Source organism: Phyllopteryx taeniolatus, chromosome 2, assembly GCF_024500385.1.
Source record: "Phyllopteryx taeniolatus isolate TA_2022b chromosome 2, UOR_Ptae_1.2, whole genome shotgun sequence".
Classification (NCBI taxonomy): Eukaryota; Metazoa; Chordata; class Actinopteri; order Syngnathiformes; family Syngnathidae; genus Phyllopteryx; species Phyllopteryx taeniolatus.
The window spans coordinates 3,543,150-3,561,887 of NC_084503.1; the positions used below are offsets into that span (position 1 = coordinate 3,543,150).

Genomic DNA, 18,738 nt, shown 5'->3' on the forward strand with positions numbered 1-18,738 from the left:
GTTCATAATTTGTAATGTGAATGGTTAATTCTGAACATAGCCACATCCCATTTATACACAGGTGTGCACACTTATGCAACCACGTTATTTCAGTTGTTTATTTTTACTTCCCCTTTGGAAAAGATTTTAAAAAACAAATTGAGCTGCACAGGTTATAGGAGATATTAATGGTGGAAAAAGTTTTGAAATGATTTATCTTAGTCTCCTTTTATAGAACAAAAACGTGGCATTAGAACAGGGACGTGTAGACTTTACGTATCATGTTTCAGCATAATTCTTCTCATAAAACCCAACGATGTTTTATTTTTGGCTAATAGTCAAGTTTCCCGTGTTTTACTCCATTATTGATGTAACCCAGGTTTAAATGGTAGCTCTCATTCATTATGAAAACACAAGGTCACACAGAAGCATTTCAAGAGTCGTGGTGAGTAATGTCAAAGCCAGGGCCAACTTTAATTAAACTCACAATTGCAAAATGCAGTTATAGCAGATCGGCACTTATTATTACAGTTATTTGGAAGTTGATGCGTGCGGGAAGTAAAACACACAAACTCGTGACCATGCACGTGATCACCTTTAACAAGATATTTGTAACCATCCGGCCGTCTCAGACACATCATACTAGGTGAAGAGAAATGTCTAAAACACAAAGAGCATACACATGAAGGAAGGAAAACAACGGAATTAAGCAGAGTCTTGAATACAAGATTGACATTTAGAAGAAAGAAGATACTGTGTAATTGGTTTTGCAATTGTGGAGGTGTTCTGCAGACAAACATTTACACACAAGTTGGCTTTAGTCAGCTTTTGTTTTTCGGAACAAGGATTTTAAAACTGTTTTCCCACGTGTGGTGCAATGAACACCACATTCAGCCATGGAGCATGTTAAAAGTAACTAGCTGAGAGCAAATCCAACGCCATATTGCTGTAAACAAAAAAGTACAAAAATCTCTACAGTGCCAGATGAGCATCAATAGATGTCGAAGCCAACGGGAGGCTTCTTGTTAGAAGAGGTTACAGCAAGAGTGGCGAGCTCGCCAGCCTCTATTGTCTACAGTAAATAAAATAAAATAAAAAATACAGTTCTAGAAAGAACTGAAGGGGTGGGTTTTACGCCCTCGTTATGCTGAGACTCGACAGTAGATGGCAGCAAAGTACAAACTAAATACTCAGAAGCGTCCACAGCATGTAATAACATACTGTATTATTAGTATGATTAAGTAAGCAAATTGCACATGTGCAAGATTACACCAGAGTTCAGTCCACTTTTCGCTGCTGTTAAATCCTTAAGGCAGTTCTCAAATATAAAGTGCATGAAGGCAGTCAGTCATCATGACCTGAGTAACGCAATTGGAAGTGTGCGAGTGTAACAGCCACTCTCAGGATCACTTAATGAAAACATCCAGCAACCATTTGACCTTTTAGCAGCCTGAAATTTCAAGTGCACTCACTCTCGCCAAAAATGATATTCATTTCAGTTTTGCTAATGTATATTATTCAATCGGAGTGTGCAAATTACCGTCTGCTCTTTTGAATACTCAACCAAGGACTTGTATTCAAATTGACTCTATTACATTAAAAAACAAATGAAAATCCATTTCTAACAAATGAAAATCCATTTCTAACAAAACAAACATCTGTCTCAAACTATATTATCTGTATGCGCAGTCAGAAACTCTAATATTCAAATATATCCTGACCTGATTTGATCCAGCATTATTAAACCACAATGTTCAGATGCTTTGAAATGTTTTGTAATTTCAAATACAGACTTTCTTCTGGAGCAAAATGTAAAACATCTTGTTGCCATTACTTGGTTAAAGGTCTCCGATTACAACCGTTTCACTAATTTGAATCATTAGGATTCTACATATCGTTAGCATAATAGCATAACCGCAGTCATTTTTAACATACTGTCACAATATCAATTAAAGAAAACAAATATGCTTGTGAAAAATACAAAATATATTTTATATCATCCAGGTCATGGTAATCCGCAAAGATTGAATAAAGGCTTTTAATGTGTTGTTTTTTCTTGTTTTCTGAAAACATTCAAAATGACTTTGGCAATTATGGTATTAGGTTATTGACATGTATTTGGTGCATCCTTATTCACCATGGCTTAAAAAAAAAAAAAAAAAAAAAGGTGTACAGTGCCGCATTGAAACTAACAAGCACCTTGGCGTCGGTTTAGATTTGGGTGTCGACCCCGGCCGGGCCCGATAATCTCCTAGACCCACAGAACCCGAGAGCCCGGCCCGCGGGGCACGGCCTCCGTTTGCATCTGCAGCAGAACGTCGTATAAGACGAGCAGCAAGGGCAAGCTCAAGCTCAGCAGCTCGTACAGGAAGGCATAGTCCTGGACGTTGTCCCTGAGGTGGCTAGCGAAGGCCCGTGCTGCCCCGCGCACCCGGCGGCACACACGCCTGGGAGCGCTACACACGGCACGCGCCACACTCAGGGGTCTGCTCAGCTGCTTCCTCACCAAAGAGCTGAAGGTACCTGCGGCGGGCTGGCTCTGCAGAGCCGCTGTACAGCCGGAGGAGGCGCCCTCTTCAACAGCCGCACATCGCCCCTCGAACCGCCTTCCAAAATGATTCTGGGACAGAGAAGGATCATCAGTGGTGAGACGTTATGAAATCCAAATATGTTGTTACTGCACATAAATAGATTTTTCAGTTACAGCGGTACCTTGAGATAAGAATCGTTCCGCGATTCACACTAGTATCTCAAATCATCTTTCATCATTCCAAAAAAAGAAAACAAATTGTACCGTGTTTTGTTAAATCGGAAAACTAGCACTTTATAATTTTTTTTACTTTACAAAAACATACAGTAATGACAATTAAATAGAATATAAAGAATGAAATTTTGTTTTGCTCCAATTCAATGGACATTGGGCTGCTCCCTTCTGGTGCGTGCGCCTTGGCCACTTGGGGGCAGTACAGTACACACATATACAGTACATACAGTTCCTCCTCAGTAAGCCACAGTAACATTAGTTATTCTTCGCAGGATAAATATATGCCTGTGAGTATTGCGATATAATCTGTCAACATGTGTTACTCAACCGTTTGTGTTCAAATATCCGTTGCTTAAAGAGTTATAGCGCCACCACATTGATGCGTTTATGGCGTTTTCCATTGTTCATCTTGCAATTGGGTCCTGCCTGCCTCGAGTCCTGTTCAACATTTACCAAGTTTAGGAATTGAATCAGTTCTTCTACTTTAACCAAAGTCTTGTTTTTACACAAGTATCTGTACTTCTACAGAAGTGAGAGTACTTTTGCCGCCTCTGCATATGATCTATCAGAGCAAATAACCACATGAATTCGCATTGGGGCTGCTTGGTTCTTACCGAGCGTGGAGACACAATCCTGTGCAGTCTTTTCCCGTTGTTAAGTTGATCAAAGTGAAGCTTGCAGTACAATTTACCTGTCGGAGCACATCAATTGTTTCATTTGAACCCAACCAAAACACGAGGCACTCCTGCACACCCGATTAAGATCCAATAAAAGACCTGTATCAACTATTCTGCTTTTTGCAAAGATAATGCTCAAAGCCCGTTTTACAGCTTGCATTTGACTTAAATTAGCTGGAAAATAAATGTCAAGTGTTCGTTCATTTGTGACCATGAACACAGTAGGTACTGGTGAAGTGCACGCTAATTGGCAAGTGCCTGATCACGGGACTGTGTTTGAGCCCCGCCCACAAATCAGGACAATTCAAACTGTGAAAAAGACGCTTAAGCTGCATTTGTATTGGATCTCATGAGATATTGCAAAATATATAGTATGTTAATGAGGGAAAGCGATAGTACCGTGTTGAGAGTCAAAGGCATGCGATCCCTGGCGCAGGGCAGAGCTGCAGGTGGTGCAGCGAAAGCACTCCCTGTGGAAGCAGAAGCCCTCCGCACAAATCCTCTCGACCAAATAAACACGGCGCTGGCATGAGTGACACTTTTCACCAGACTGGGGGAACGCCCTTTGGACCGAGCTGCCCTGAGGAACACAACACACCGAGAGGGTCATGATAGATTTGGAAGGCTTCATTTCAAAAAGCTCATGAAAGACACATGAACCCAAAATATGGCTTCCTTGTAGAAAACACGATGGTGCCATTAATCCGCTCCAGCGGTCTCCAAAAGAACAACAAAAAAATTGCTGTATTTTAATGAGGAAAAATAGCACTCCACAATATTCATTCATTTTCCTCTGCTTATCCGAGGTCGGGTCGCGGGGGCAGTAGCCTCAGCAGGGAAGCCCAGTCTTCCCTCTCCCCAGCCACTTCATCCAGCTCTTCCGAGGGGATCCCAGACCAGCCGAGAGACAGTCTCTCCAGCGTGTCCTGGGTCGTCCCCGGGGGTCTCCTCGTGGTGGGACGTGCCCGGAACACCTCACCGGAGAGGCGTCCGGGAGGCATCCGAATCAGATGCCCGAGCCACTTCATCTGGCTCCTCTCAATGCGGAGGAGCAGCGGCTCTACTCTGAGATCCTCCCGGATGACCGAGCTTCTCACCCTCTCTCTAAGGGAGAGCTCGGACTCCCTGCGGAGGAAACTCCTTTCGGCCGCTTCTATCCGAGATCTCGTTCTTTCGTAGGTGAGGGTAGGATCGTAGATGGACCGGTAAATCGAGAGCTTCGTCTTTCGGCTTAGCTCCTCCTTCACCACAACGGACCGATACAAAGTCCGCATCACTGCAGACGCCGCACCGATCCGCCTGTCGATCTCCCGGTCCATTCTCCCCTCACTCGTGAACGAGACCCCAAGATATTTGAACTCCTCCTGCAAAAAGCAGAGATGCAATACTGAGGCCACCAAACATAAGAGGTACAAGTTTCAAAACAGGTCTTGTACAAGCCGATTTTTGGGGCCAAGGTTTGAGGATGTGTAGAAAAAAAATAATAATAATAATAAAAAATGTACTAGGTTTCTTTTCAAGGGTAAATTCACCATTTATCGGCACAATCTAATGCGCTTCAATAAAGAAACTGGACCAAAACATCCGCCTTTCAATTGTTATTGACACGATCAGAGAAAAAGCCATTATTTAACAATATTTACTATTTACAGTAGAGCGACTTGTAATATTTACGCTCCCACGTTTAACTGAACGGCAGGACAAACATATCACATACAACATTTTGATACAGCTTGTACGAGTGCTTATTAGATTGTCCAGATGAAGATAATATTATAGTTGCTCGTTGCACATGCTAAACATTCCAAAAAAGTCAAGCAACGTGTATGACGCAGTAAAAATAGGTTCGTAACAGCAAAGGAGTTATGTTGTTGTTGCACACGTTAGGTTTGTTGCGTTATTTGTTGTGAAAGGGACACTTTAAACCCTTTCAACAATTGCAATCATGTGAAAACCACTGCAACAATGTGCACGCTCAGTCCAAACAGAAGGGGGAGACGTGCTAATATCAGAAGTTGCATTCAAAATGGGGAGTGGGGAATCACACTTGTGTTATACAGTATCGCTATCAGTATTGGATTTGGAGCTAGATCCTCAGGAATGAAAAGGAAAAAAAGGAAAAGTAGCGCCAAAGTGAAATATGATGTACGAGTGCACGACATGTGGATGTTGCTGCTTTGAAGCAGACGTTATGGGATGGGTGGAGTAGAACCTAGAAGGAAACCACCAACAAACGCAACCACGTTCTCCTCCTCTGCCGCTGATCGAAAGCGCACGTGCACAAAAAGCAAAGCCAACATGTGAAAAGGATGGAGGACATTTTTAAGGATGCTCTCGTAAAGGTCCCTCTGCATGTGGTGACATCGAACATCGTTTTGCTTATTCAATTGCTCAATTTACGGAAAATTAAAAACTAACACTTTCAAAATAAAGTTGGGTACTTATTTAACAGTTTTAGTTTTAACTCCACACAGGCGGGGCCGGGATTTGAACCCCGGTCCCCAGAACTGTGAGGCAGAAGTGCGAACCAGTCGTCTGCCGTGCCGGCAGTAATTTTTTATGAATTGGTCAAATTATTGTAAATAATTAAATTAAAATAAAACATTTTCCATATACATTGAACATTTGTATTCAATTTATTAAATCATTGGTTAATTAAATGTAGATGATAAAAAAATATTAGTAAAATAACCTTACATATAGATGTAATATTTTGTATCGATTTCAATAAATTTATTGTAAATAAAACAAAAATAGTAAAAAATTTCACATTCCACATTTGACATTCTGTATGCATTTTATTCATGAATTATAATTGATTAAATATACCACAAAAAGGACAATTATTTTCTAGATCTGAACACTTTTTTGTTAGTTTATTATTATTTTTTTTACCTTATGTTCAAATGATCTGGTCCATCTGACTGCTTTAAAAATCAAATGTGTGGCCCTTCAGCGCAAATGTTTGCACACCCCTACTGTAGTGTATATTTCCTCCCTAATACCTCATTAGTGAGCAAAAATACCAGCAGTATGATAATCTTATCTAGATTTTGAACATGAAACAGACTGCATGCCACAAGAGTGTCCAAACATGCAAACAAACACAAGCTAGGGAGGGGATCCGAGGGCGAACATGTGATAGTCACCTTGATAACAACAGAGCTGTCTGCTGAGATCAAACCGCTGAGGTGAACTGCTTTCTCCTTTATGCTCTTTGACTGAAACTCTCTAGTTTGTCGTGACTGAGCTTTTTTCTAAAACATGAAATGGGAACAAAAGATCAGTCTCGCCACTTCTGTCTGACGACACAAAAGGAACTGAGCAACTTCTGCGTGTGTACAGACAAAAATGTAACGCACTCATCTCTGCTCACTATGAGCAATGCAGTGCAATGTTGACTTTTCCGCTCTACTGCGGCGGAACACAAATGCGAGACGGCCACAGAAACCTGAAGTAGGGCGCTCAATTGATCAAATACAAAGACAAACTGGGTTTGAGCCCTGTTGCGAATAGCAAAAATCCGCAAGTCATTATAAAATATAAAATTGCCTATAGATGCCAAAAGATGGCACCAAAGGACCACTTTTGTCTAACTGAAACTCCAGCTCACTTCAACATAGTTCCTTAATATCAAGATGCCACAAGATCATTTTGTCTGTTTTTATCTCTGTGGGGAAAACCTTGGGTTGCATTTTTTTAATCTATGAAAAGTGCTATATAAATCAAATTTGACTGTTTGATTGATTGGAGATGGTGAAAAAGCACTACTTTTTTACTAAATGACGATCCTCAAATCACTTCAACATAGTTCCTTGGTACCAAGTTTCCACGAAATGGCAAAGTAATGCTTTTATTCAACGCCCTGAACTGGTCGCCAGCCAATCACTGTCTTCTTGTTTGTTTAAAAAAAAAATAGACTATTATGCTAACGATATTTTTAAGCGAACAATAAGCTAACAATATTTTTAAGGAAATACTAACCTTTCCCTTCGCGTCACCTTCTATGTTAAAGTTAGGACTAATGTCGTCCGGTTTTGCGGAGATGGCTTCATATTACAATAAAAGACAAAAAATGTGCACGTATATGCTAAACAAGAGCAAACGACATCACCAGAGATCTAATGCTAAATACATAAGCTAACGATAAGAAGAGCAACAGATGGCCCATCTTGTGAAACTCAACCAAACCTTCAGACGTTCATTTTCCTCGCTACACCCTTTTGAAGGTCAAGATATTGACTTTGTTTTTACTTTCATCAAATGTGAATAATTAAAATAGCCAGATGTAAGCCTCGGCCTGGCCAAAACTGCACTGCGCACATACTGTACATACGCACGCACGCACGCACGCACGCACACACGCAAACCCGTTTTGCTGGCCCGCTCCTGCCGCGTTCCAGCTGGAGGGATAATTATGGGGCTGACTTCACTATCTGACTACGTTACACAAAGTATACTCATTCATCAGCATTTCGTCACGTTCCATCACAACATGCACAGATCACATTGAAGGAAAAGGAGTGAAAGAGGGCATGAGGAAAGGAAGAGGAGAAGACTTCACCTCACAGATGAGTTCATCCACCTCCTTGAGGCGCTGCAGAACTCTGGACATGAACGCGACCGCCGAGTGGACGGCGGGCGCGGTGCACACTTCGCTCTCGGATTCTGGCGAGATCTCGGTCTGCTCGTGTGTCTGAAGCACGGGTCTGAGTTTCACGACAGAGAAGCAGCAAGGAGGCTGAGGCGGGAGCTCCCGGGCGTTGGGTCGAAGCTCCGTGGGGACTAAGTTTCGTGCCGCGCGTCTGATACTGACTTGAAACTGAAAAGCGGGTGACAGACAGACTGTCGTAAACCTCGAGCCGGAGGATTATTGACGGAACCGTGCTGGTGGTTTTACATGCTTCAGCCAGCCAGTCGATTCCGAAAACACTTATTGTGTTAGGGTTAGGTCACAGCTGTCAAACTCAAGGCCTGTGGGCCAGCTACGGCCCAGCATGTAATTATTAAACCTTTTACGAAAGTGTGTGTGTGGGGAATTATTGGGGATTCCACCAAGGAAATTTTAGGTAAAGGACAAGAATATGTGTTTTTATTTGCTTGAATGTCAGTTCATCAAGATATGTCTTTACGTAAAACCAGTCCGTGGTTTGGGACCTTTGTACTGTGCTGAAAATACAGCAACGATATCATCGACTAACGGACTTTGACTCGACATTCATCACGTTAGCATCGACTACAAAAAATCTTTAGTCATTCAATCTCTGCTAGCAACGTCAAGCCTGGTCCGTTGCAAAATTCTGGCTAGCACATATCATGGCTAGCCATAGCTTTTTAGCAGAACGTCAAACTTGTCTGTATCGTTTATTTCCTAAAAAGAAGAAACTATAGATGTTGCATTTCCCTAAAAAAAGTATGTACGAAACACATTTTTGGCATACCTTTACAGACCTGGGGCCTCATTTACAAAAGGTGCGTATGCGCGTGTTCTTTTTCGCGGCGAAGTTCAGCTGTATCAAGAGTGAACCGACCGCGGAAATGTGCGGCGCCTCGCGCGCCCTTCTACAGCTTTTGCTGCCGTGGCGACGCCTGGAGGTGAAACTGTTAGAATAAATCTGCACATCCGAGACGCAAGAACAATTCGCACCGATGAACAATTCATGCCCGACAGCATTCGATTTCAACAACGTAAAAGATGCAAGGGCTCGGAATTCACTTGTTAACCAGTGTATTTGATGAATCACTGATATTTGTGAGGAAACCTATTCATTTTTTATTAACCTTGCGGGCTGATCAGAGTCAGCCACATGTGCTCCCACCACCCCTGAGCTAGCTAGCAGTGTCACCCATGAGCGCAGCATTTAAAAAGGATTTGCATAATTTAAACGTGGGCGTGGGCAGGGAAATGCTTTTCTGTGCTTTTTAATGATACTGCATACGTGGTAGAAACCAAAAATGATACATGGCGATCGCAATGCAAACGATTTTGGGCAGCGTTTCAATGACACACGAAGGAATTTGCTGAATGCTGAGAAGTGAAGGGACTAAGGGCTGAAGAATGTTCCCCAAAAAAAAAATACATTCCTCTAAATAAACGGAATAGCAAACTGTAACATTTCATTCTGTCTAGTAGAGATGTATTCAGTATTGAGGTTACATTTTCTCTCTCAGCATGCCCACACGTGAATGTGCATTATGTCGGCTGTTTGCGGTTCCCAACTGCACTCCGGCTTCACGGCTCTCTACCTGGATCTCAGGTGGAGGCTTGGGCGGGATGGGAGGCGATAATCTTAAGCGCGCACACTCGGCAGGGTCGAGAGTCTGAAGAGGGGAGGAACGCTCTGACTGGGATTTGGCAGAAAAGTTGGGAACGAGAGTTAATAAAAAGGCGCGTATGGCTGGGAGAGGCTGAACAGATCAAATGAAAAAGTTTAGCAGTCGGAAAAGAAACATTTTCAGCAGACAACTCACAGCATTTGGACACAGGAAATATGTAGTTTGCACAGTAATGAATGGCCAAGTATTACATCCCTGAATGACTACATTGAAATGTGTTGTGCCAATAAAATAACAACAATTTTACATTATGATTAGAATAAATAAAAGGGATGACTATACCAGTTTCCTTTGAGTGTAGCTTGTTGTGCTCTCAATTTTGGCCTGTAACTGTGTAGCCATTGAGCGCACTTTGTTTTCTTTGGGTTCCCTTCCATCCCACATTGAAGTCCCTTTAGTGGACAAAATGGTGGCCTGAAAGGGAGAAAGACAACATCGATCTGGAGGCCGTGCGCGAACTGTATTTGCTGCCAAGTGTACTTTGCCAAGAAGAGTTTATCATCTTTATTACATCACACTACATCAATGGCATCACAAGGAGTTATTTACAGCCACAGAAATGCAGTGTCGTCACTTACACGCCGTTGCGGTCGGGCGCAATCCTCGCATCTCGTCGTTCGAGTTGGTATTGGTACCAAATATTAAATATAAATATAAAATATCAGATACCCCTGCGCACTAAATCAATCACTTATTTAATACACTTTAAAAACGCTAATTTAGTATGCAGTCGTTGAATAAAATGGTCGGACACGTCAATCATCTGCACCTCAACCAGACAAAAAAAACCTAATACTTCACAAAAGCAAACAACTGTGGTTATATCATCTTCCCAAACTCTTTTCAAGGGTCTTAGACGCAATAAGGGTCTTAGATGCAATAAATAAAACGATGAGCTGACGAAGCGTTTTAATAGGCGGAAATGAATCTGCACGCAAACTTACCTTCAGGGCTGACCAGTTCCTTCTGCACAGAAGCATTACAGCAATCCCTTTTTAAACAAAACTCAAATGTAGCTAACCTAATTGTCTATATAAAAAACAAAAAAAAAACATCCAGAGTTTCGCCATAATGCCACACAGCTCCCACAGAGCGAGGAAAAGGCTGAGTTTTACGACACTACTCAGACAGTTCAAGTGTCCAAGAGAGTTAATAGATGTGTTCTCAAGCTCAATACAAACTAAATGTATTGATTTGTAAAATATATATATGTTCAATTTTCCATATTTGGACATACTGAGTTTCCGCCCGACGGCAATGACATGCTTGCTCCATTACTGGTGTGTCAAAGCAGTTCATTGAACTGAGCTGTGAGCAGCCATACTGATATAATGCAACATTTTTGCAATAATTATTTCCACCCACCTCCTCCGAGTAAGTGCAAAATTTTCTCCTCCTTTTGTAAATGGAGTCTGTACCATCTGTCTTTTTCTCATCCTACAAGTCCAGCAGAGGGGCACAAAACAAAGTTAGAAGGTGAGTTTCAAATCAACGATAAATTGCAGTAAAAACAAGTTGACAATAAATACAATTAAAAACAACACAGTATGCAGTACAATGTTACCTTAGGAACTCGTTTCCTTGGCAGAGCAAGATTAAGAACATTATTATTACTTCGGACTTCCTTAGATGGATAATCTTCACTGTTTTCATCCACTCGTCTGGAGCCTGTGGTACGACATGTGACTGAATTAAAGCCCTCAGACTTTCCACATCGCGCAGCCATAAACGTCAAATAATATCAGTGCATAATGCCCATAACAGACTGAAGTCTTAGGAATAGGGAGTAAAGTGAACTGATGCTGGCAAATATTCCACTTTAAATACACAACTACCATGTCAGAGTGATGGAAATGGATGAAGTGAGTGGCCCTTCTGAGAGCGTCAGTCCACAGCAGTTCACAGGGCTGCTACAAATACACATTCCACACATCGCAGCATTCTTGACTGCTAGGAGTTCATAACACACACAGGAAATCAACTGAAAAGGGAATAGAATCCCAATTTCAATGGAGTTGGGACGTTGTGTTAAACAAATACAAACAGAATACAATGATTTGCAAATCAAGTTCAAGGTATATTTAATTGAATACGCTACAAGGGCAAGATATTTAATGTGCAAACTGATAAACTTCATTGTTTTTAGCAAATAATTATTAACTTGGAATTTTATGGCTGCAACACGTTCCAAAAAAGCTGGGACAGGTGGCAAAAAAGACTGCGACAGTTGAGGGATGCTCATCAAACACCTGTTTGGAACATCCCACAGGTGAACAGGCTCATTGGGAACAGGTGGGTGCCATGATTGGGTAGAATAGGAGCTTCCCTGAATTGCTCAGTCATTCACAAGCAAAGCTGGGGCGAGGTTCACCTCTTTGTGAACAAGTGCGTGAGAAAATAGTCCAACAGTTTAAGGACAATGTTCCTCAACGTACAATTGCAAGGAATTTAGGGATTTCATCATCTACGGTCCACAATATCATCAAAAGGTTCAGAGAATCTGGAGAAATCGCTGCTTGTAAGCGGCAAGGCCGAAAACCAACATTGAATGCCCGTGACCGTCGATCCCTCAGGCGGCACTGCATCAAAAACCAACATCAATGTGTAAAGGATATCACCGCATGGGCTCAGGAACACTTCAGAAAACCAATGTCAGTAAATACAGTTCGGCGCTACATCCGTAAGTGTAACTTGAAACTCTACTATGCATCGCAAAAGCCATTTATCAACAACACACAGAAATGCCGCCGGCTTCTCTGGGCCCGAGCTCATCTAAGATGGACTGATACAAAGTGGAAAAGTGTTCTGTGGTCCGACGAGTCCACATTTCAAATTGTTTTTGGAAATTGTGGCCGTCGTGTCCTCCGGGCCAAAGAGGTTAAAGAACCATCCGGACTGTTATGGACGCAAAGTTCAAAAGCCAGCATCTGTGATGGTATGGGGCTGTGTTAGTGCCAATGGCATGGGTAACTTACACATCTGTGAAGCCACCATTAATGCTGAAAGGTACATACAGGTTTTGGAGAAACATATGCTGCCATCCAAGCAACGTCTTTTTCATGGACGCCCCTGCTTATTTCAGCAAGACAATGCCAAACCACATTCTGCACATGTTACAGTAAAAGAGTGCGGGTACTAGACTGGCCTGCCTGCGGTCCAGACCTGTCTCCCATTGAAAATGTGCGGCGCATTACGAAGCGTAAAATACGACAACGACCAGCTTAAACTGTACATCAAGCAAGAATGGGAAAGAATTCCGCCTACAAAGCTTCAACAATTAGTGTCCTCAGTTCCCAAATGTTTACTGAATGTTGTTAAAAGAAAAGGTGATGTAACACAGCGCTAAACATGACCCTGTCCCAGCTTTTTTGGAATGTGTTGCAGCCATAAAATTCCAAGTTAATAATTATTTGCTAAAAACAATGAAGTTTATCAGTTTGAACATTAAATAGCTTGTCTTTGTAGTGTATTCAATTAACTATAGGTCGAACATGATTTCCAAATCATTGTATTCTGTTTTTATTTATGTATAAAACAACATCCCAACTTCATTGGCATTGGGGTTGTACATTCTCTTTGTCTGGAGTTACACTTCTTTTCTACATAATTTGGTGGTACAATACAAATATAAAAAACAGCAGAAGTCAAACCGATGCAGTTAGCAACAGTACAATCCATTCAAGTATATATTACAGTGCCGTGTGGTTTACTACAGTACAGAACAACAGTATATTATGGTATGGTAGGGTGGAGTATGGTAAGGTACTGTGCAAAATGATCCACAGCAGTGCATAGCATAGCTTGGTGTAGTATACAGTAATAGAAGTTGAGTACAGAGGAATCATTTCCGTAAAGTAAACAAGAATGCTGTGTGGCAAGCAAATCATGTTTCCCTGTTCAAATGAATGGAAATGCCATTATTCCGTTCCAGGGCCCCAAATATATGTTGCTTAAAGGGTTGTAAAACCGCAACACCAGTAATATTTGTTAGCTATGTTGTTTTGGAAAATGCGTTAGCCTTAAGCTAGCGGACTTTAAAAGTGTTGCTTTGGCTCAGTCTTGTGGCATCTCGGAAGAGAGTTAAGGGAGGAGCTTCATTTCGTCTGCCCATAGTCGAGTCTCATAGAAAAGTAGTGCTTTGCCGCAATCTTGTGGCATCTGTAGGGGATTAGAAACCTTTTCACGGGGGCTCTGGGATTTTCTCAATTCGCAACAGGACTTGGTCACACGAGAACACTGTACAGTAAATTTGGAGTCAAGAGCAATAGTGCTCACTTGTCAAGCAGAACGGATAAAGTACAGTACAGTCGAGTACGGTAAGGTAAAGCGAAGTATAGCATAGCAGTGCGTTGGATAGCGTAGTGGGATATTGTTTAATTTGGGTAGAGTGGTCAGTAGCGTCAACTAAAATGCTGGCTAGTATAGTACAGTACCCTGGAATAGACTGTAGTATGTTATGGTACAATAGAATAGAGCAGAGTGTAGTATAGAATACATCGAACAGAGCATAGTACCTGCATCAGGTAAAGGTGTGCCTCGGAAGAGTTCGTAGAATTTGGATAGGTAGTTGATGATTTTGGTCTTCTCCGGCTCCAGGGAGCCGCTCAGCTCTTTCACGGAGGCGAATGGTCTGATCCCAAATTCCCGCTCTCCGATGTCAAAAGCCAGCTGGAGGTTGTCGGCCTGGTTTTCCTCACTTAACGACTCAAAGTCTCTGAGGCGCAAAAGATGACAGTGACTTGAGTGGGAAGCAGGTCTTGTACGTGTCATGCTGTCTCCATGCTACGGTCTCGACTGAAGTTAGTGTGTTTTTCGTCTTCCGTCGGGGTGTTCTCAACTATCATAGTCGGTCTGAATGAGACAGGAAGGTGACAAAGGCCATGGGCCTATCGAGTGACTAAAGGCAAGCAGAGGGTAGCATAAAGCGCACAAAACAATGTGAAAATACAATACCCCTGCAGAGTGAAAGTTAGCAACCCTGCCAAATTTGAATGATGTCTCCACTCTCAAATGCTAACCCACTCAATTATTAAATGTCCATCAAGTACCACTACTACAACCTGGAAAAATGGATGCAACTCCCATTAGCATCTTTCGTATTCCTACACATACGCAACGATACGTTTGAGCCGGACAAAAATATCAGCTTAAAGCCTCTCCGCTTGGAACAACAAGGCGCTCTAAAGCAGCCACACCAGCGGACTGTCCTGAGGGAAGATATATTTTCAGGGTTTTGTCATACCTAGCTAGGTAACTGCACTTTGCATTTCCACTAGATATTTTATTTTCAACCTTTGTCTTCATATCAGCACAGAGCAATGGCTTTACTGGGAAACATTCTTTCCTCCTTTTTAGCAGACGAAAATGGCACCAAAGGACTTGATAAACAGATGAACAGCTCTGATGTCTCAGCCGACATTGACAATGTGCGGACACCATACAAAAAAAATCTTAAGGAGCACACAAACCCAACAGCATGCATTTAGGCCCCCTTTTTCTTTAGTTTCTGCAAACCTACGCACTTCGCAGAATTCCACTGTGCTGACAGGCGTACATTAGGAGGAGGGAAAACGGGGGAGAATGCCAGCGTGTTCCTGAAAACTTGCAGGACCACATGAAATTGCAGGGGCATGCGGGAAGGTATGAAGGCAATCATTGAGGCAGGAGAGGATATAATTTGTTCTGTAAATGGACTCATCCAAAGCTGTAATACAGAGCGGTACAAAGGACTGCCAAAAACAGGATGTATTTAACACACAGCAGCGTTAGTTGTTAGTTTGTAAGGTCGTAGTGTGCCAAAATAAGTCTTCGGCGCTGCTTTCTGACAGCTTACGTACATCAGATGGGGTTTGAACCTGTGGATCAAAGCACACAAGGCGAGGCCGCTACTCCAAGAGAACGTCAGGTCTGTGACTGTTACGTTCCTGTAACCTTCCGTCTGTTTCTGGCACCACGTGAGAAGCCTCGCAGGTCTGATCTCAGAATCTGTGGAGGAGCACAAGTTGGTTTTCACTGTAAAACTCCAAATGAGTCAACATTGGCATTAAAGCGCCACTCCCCGGAATCGGCCGCAAGGGTCAAGAACTAGCTCTCGCCTCACATTTGAGTTTGGATTTAAAACAGGAAACGAAAGTAACTCTGAACTTGGCGAGTAAGACGTTTTTGCACGGTAACTCCCACTTTATAGCTTCCTCCACGCAGTGAGCCCATGTGTAAAAACAAACCACAGAATATGACTTCCTCTCTGCAAGTTCTAGCTTTGAAATAACTCATTTCAAAGTAAGGGCCGGCCGACAAGGCTAAACATCGCATTGCAGACTGCAGCGTGCCGTTGGGATTCCTCTACCTCGTCTGCAGATATTAACAGGTCGACGGATGGAGGCGGCACGCTCCAGAGAGCACGGATTCAGCTCTCCACTCAAGTACAGGTGACGCACCTGAAGAAAGAAAGAAAAAGTGAACACAAAAATCAAAGCGAGCCTCTTTTTTTCCCCTCAGGTGCAAAAGATATGAAAATCTCTCTTATTTTGCACCTGGTGAGGCCTGACGCATGAGGAAATGAGGTTGGGGTATCTCGTCGCTGGGTCGATGGTGTACTGTTCCAAGTTTTTGGCAATGTTTTCAGGTGTTGTTTGTGGCAGCAACCTGTAAAGGCTTTCCCTAAACACACACAAAACAGTACAATTATAAAACCCTGAGCTCCCGCATAATTCGCAGTTCGGCATTTGCAAATTCACCAATTCATTGATTTTTTTTTTTATTTTTATTTTTTTTGGGGGGGGAACCTCCTGTAGCCTCTGTCAATCGCTGACAATAACCGTCATTGCTTCTGTCATCATGGGACTGTACACTACTTAAGTGTTGTTGATGAGGCTGTTGTTGTGCCCATTGTTCTCTTGCCCCTCACCCAACTGCTCAACCTCTATCCTCTTCCTATTCTAAGACTATTCTTGATGCATATTCATTTATATATACTGTTCTGTGCTATTTTTGTATTGCAATATTTCATTATTATCTGTAAAGCATGAAACTCTCGAGCATCGTCGCATGGCCTGTGAACTTAGTCGGCGGTCTGTTGCTTTAAATATTGCTGCCGTAAAGGATTGTGGGTATCACATCTCCTTTGGTAAAGGTTGGTCAGGAGTAACCTTTGCTGAAGGTGGCTGAAAGTTTGCATCGAGGCACCTGTCCGAACCGGTTGAAGAATTCGAACGAGCTATCCTCCAAGTACTTCCGAGGCATCTCACGCGGATAGGAAAGTTCCTCAGCAAAAACAACAAACCGAAGCATATTTTACATATTTTAAATTATTACCCTAAAAACTGATTATTACATCACTGTAAAGGCAAACTGTTTGATACAGCTCTTGTATTGCTCTGGCTGGTGAGTGTATATTAAACAAGATTGTGTGTGTGTGTGTGCCATGTTTTTAATGCATACCTCTCTGCGAGCACCTCAAGTACTGTTCGACCCTGAGCCCAGCTCTTCACCATCCAGGCCGTGTCAAAGGCAGCCAGAAACCCTCTAGCGCAGCCGGTGCCCATTGGCCAGAAAGGCTGCAAACGCAACACAGAGCCAGTATATCAGACAAGAGTACACAAAGCAACGTCCACAAAAGCATACGTGGATGAGTTTGGTGCGAAGAAAATAACCCCAACACATTTGGGGTGAATTACAATAGAGATTACGAGCCAGAGTGAACTCACAAATGTTCTTCTGGACGAATGAACATTTTGTGCTTTGAGCGCGGCTGAACTGGACAACCTCACACCTCACGACTCACACCCGCACGCCTGGCGATTGACCTTCTCGCACGCGTACCAACCCGCTGCAACGGGAAAAACTGCAACCCATGGTGTTCTTATCGGGAAACTACATTTTGAGGCTCCGCATATACTGTACTGTGGCCAGCTGACACAAGCACAGCGCTCGCATGTGTGGTCCCCCCCCACTATGTAAACACCAAGCAACCTTATTGCATGCTGCGGCTTTTCTGCTCAACTTCTTTATTGATAATAACTTGTGGCATTTATTTTTTTTTTTTACCACTACGGCATGCATTTGGCCATCAAGCTATGCCTAGAACCCTAAAAAAAAAAAAATACATCTTCCCTGAAGTGTTGTATGTTATTTGGGATACAGTGTCTCTGATGTGTGCCCCCACGCACTGCACGTCGCGAGGCATCGGCGACACTGGACGCTCTGGCCCGCGGATGTCCCGGTATTTTTTTGTCTCAGTGTCTAACTGGTGATTTAAGATCAGATCCTCTTACCTCCAACAGGCTATCACCCACTAGTGCAACCAGCAGCTGGTGTCCAAACCGCTCCCTGACCAGAGCGGCGTTCTCGGAGGCGTGCATGCTGGTGAAGTCGAACATGGCAACATCCGGCTGCCCGCAGTGGTTTATGGCGAAGTCCAGAGTGGGAAGCTGGTAGTTGGTGCCAAAGTCGGCAGCCTCTCGAGCGTAGCACAGGAGAGCTTCCTGGTTGACGTTATCACTGCTTAGGAGCCTCTGCGTCTCCGTGTAATCCTGTCAAACAACAAGCGCAACAATACTAGCTTATGCATGGTTTAGTTTAGCTTTGCATTGACCCATTTTAGTTTTTTTTATTTGAATTATTGATTGGCATGCTTCCTTCTTACATACTGTATATACGTCAACTGACCACAAGATTAGGTCTGCTTTTAAAAGCATAATATTGTTTTACTGACACAGTCTAAAAGATATCAACTTAACAACAGTTAATAGTAGTAATTCCTACAATATAAAAAAAGAAGTGGAAGAATAAAGAAAGGTGAATGTTCCATTCTCAGAATTTATAGAATATATATTTTTGACCCAACATTTAGTAACATTATACAGTACTGTATAGTTCATTATTTACTGAATACAGTGCTGCCTTGGTTTACAAATTGAATTTGTTTTTGGGCCATGCTCATAATTTAAAACAATCGTTTCAAATAAAGGGAAAAGCCAATAA

General features: G+C 42.6%; 1 protein-coding gene across 18 annotated transcripts in view; it reads right to left on the reverse strand.

Annotated features, from left to right (window-relative positions):
• The window catches only part of mical2a (microtubule associated monooxygenase, calponin and LIM domain containing 2a), a 44,888-nt gene that overhangs the window by 7,419 nt on the left and 18,731 nt on the right, over positions 1–18,738 (reverse strand). For 7 of the 18 annotated variants that reach the window (XM_061753822.1, XM_061753882.1, XM_061753901.1 and 4 more), the window contains exons 8-24: positions 18,030–18,287; positions 17,197–17,312; positions 16,290–16,416; positions 16,103–16,193; positions 15,594–15,741; positions 14,271–14,470; positions 11,321–11,424; positions 11,122–11,193; positions 10,039–10,170; positions 9,667–9,765; positions 7,985–8,242; positions 6,570–6,677; positions 3,820–4,000; positions 3,358–3,434; positions 2,503–2,599; positions 2,179–2,284; positions 575–639 (exon numbers count right to left, since the gene is read on the reverse strand). In XM_061753822.1, the coding sequence (XP_061609806.1) occupies positions 575–639; positions 2,179–2,284; positions 2,503–2,599; positions 3,358–3,434; positions 3,820–4,000; positions 6,570–6,677; positions 7,985–8,242; positions 9,667–9,765; positions 10,039–10,170; positions 11,122–11,193; positions 11,321–11,424; positions 14,271–14,470; positions 15,594–15,741; positions 16,103–16,193; positions 16,290–16,416; positions 17,197–17,312; positions 18,030–18,287 (2,239 nt within the window). Of the gene's footprint in view, positions 1–429; positions 640–2,178; positions 2,285–2,502; positions 2,600–3,357; positions 3,435–3,819; positions 4,785–6,569; positions 6,678–7,984; positions 8,243–9,666; positions 9,766–10,038; positions 10,171–11,121; positions 11,194–11,320; positions 11,425–14,270; positions 14,608–15,593; positions 15,742–16,102; positions 16,194–16,289; positions 16,417–17,196; positions 17,313–18,029; positions 18,288–18,738 lie in introns of those variants that run through there. The other 11 variants (XM_061753909.1, XM_061753935.1, XM_061753927.1 and 8 more) reach the window with 9 other exon arrangements.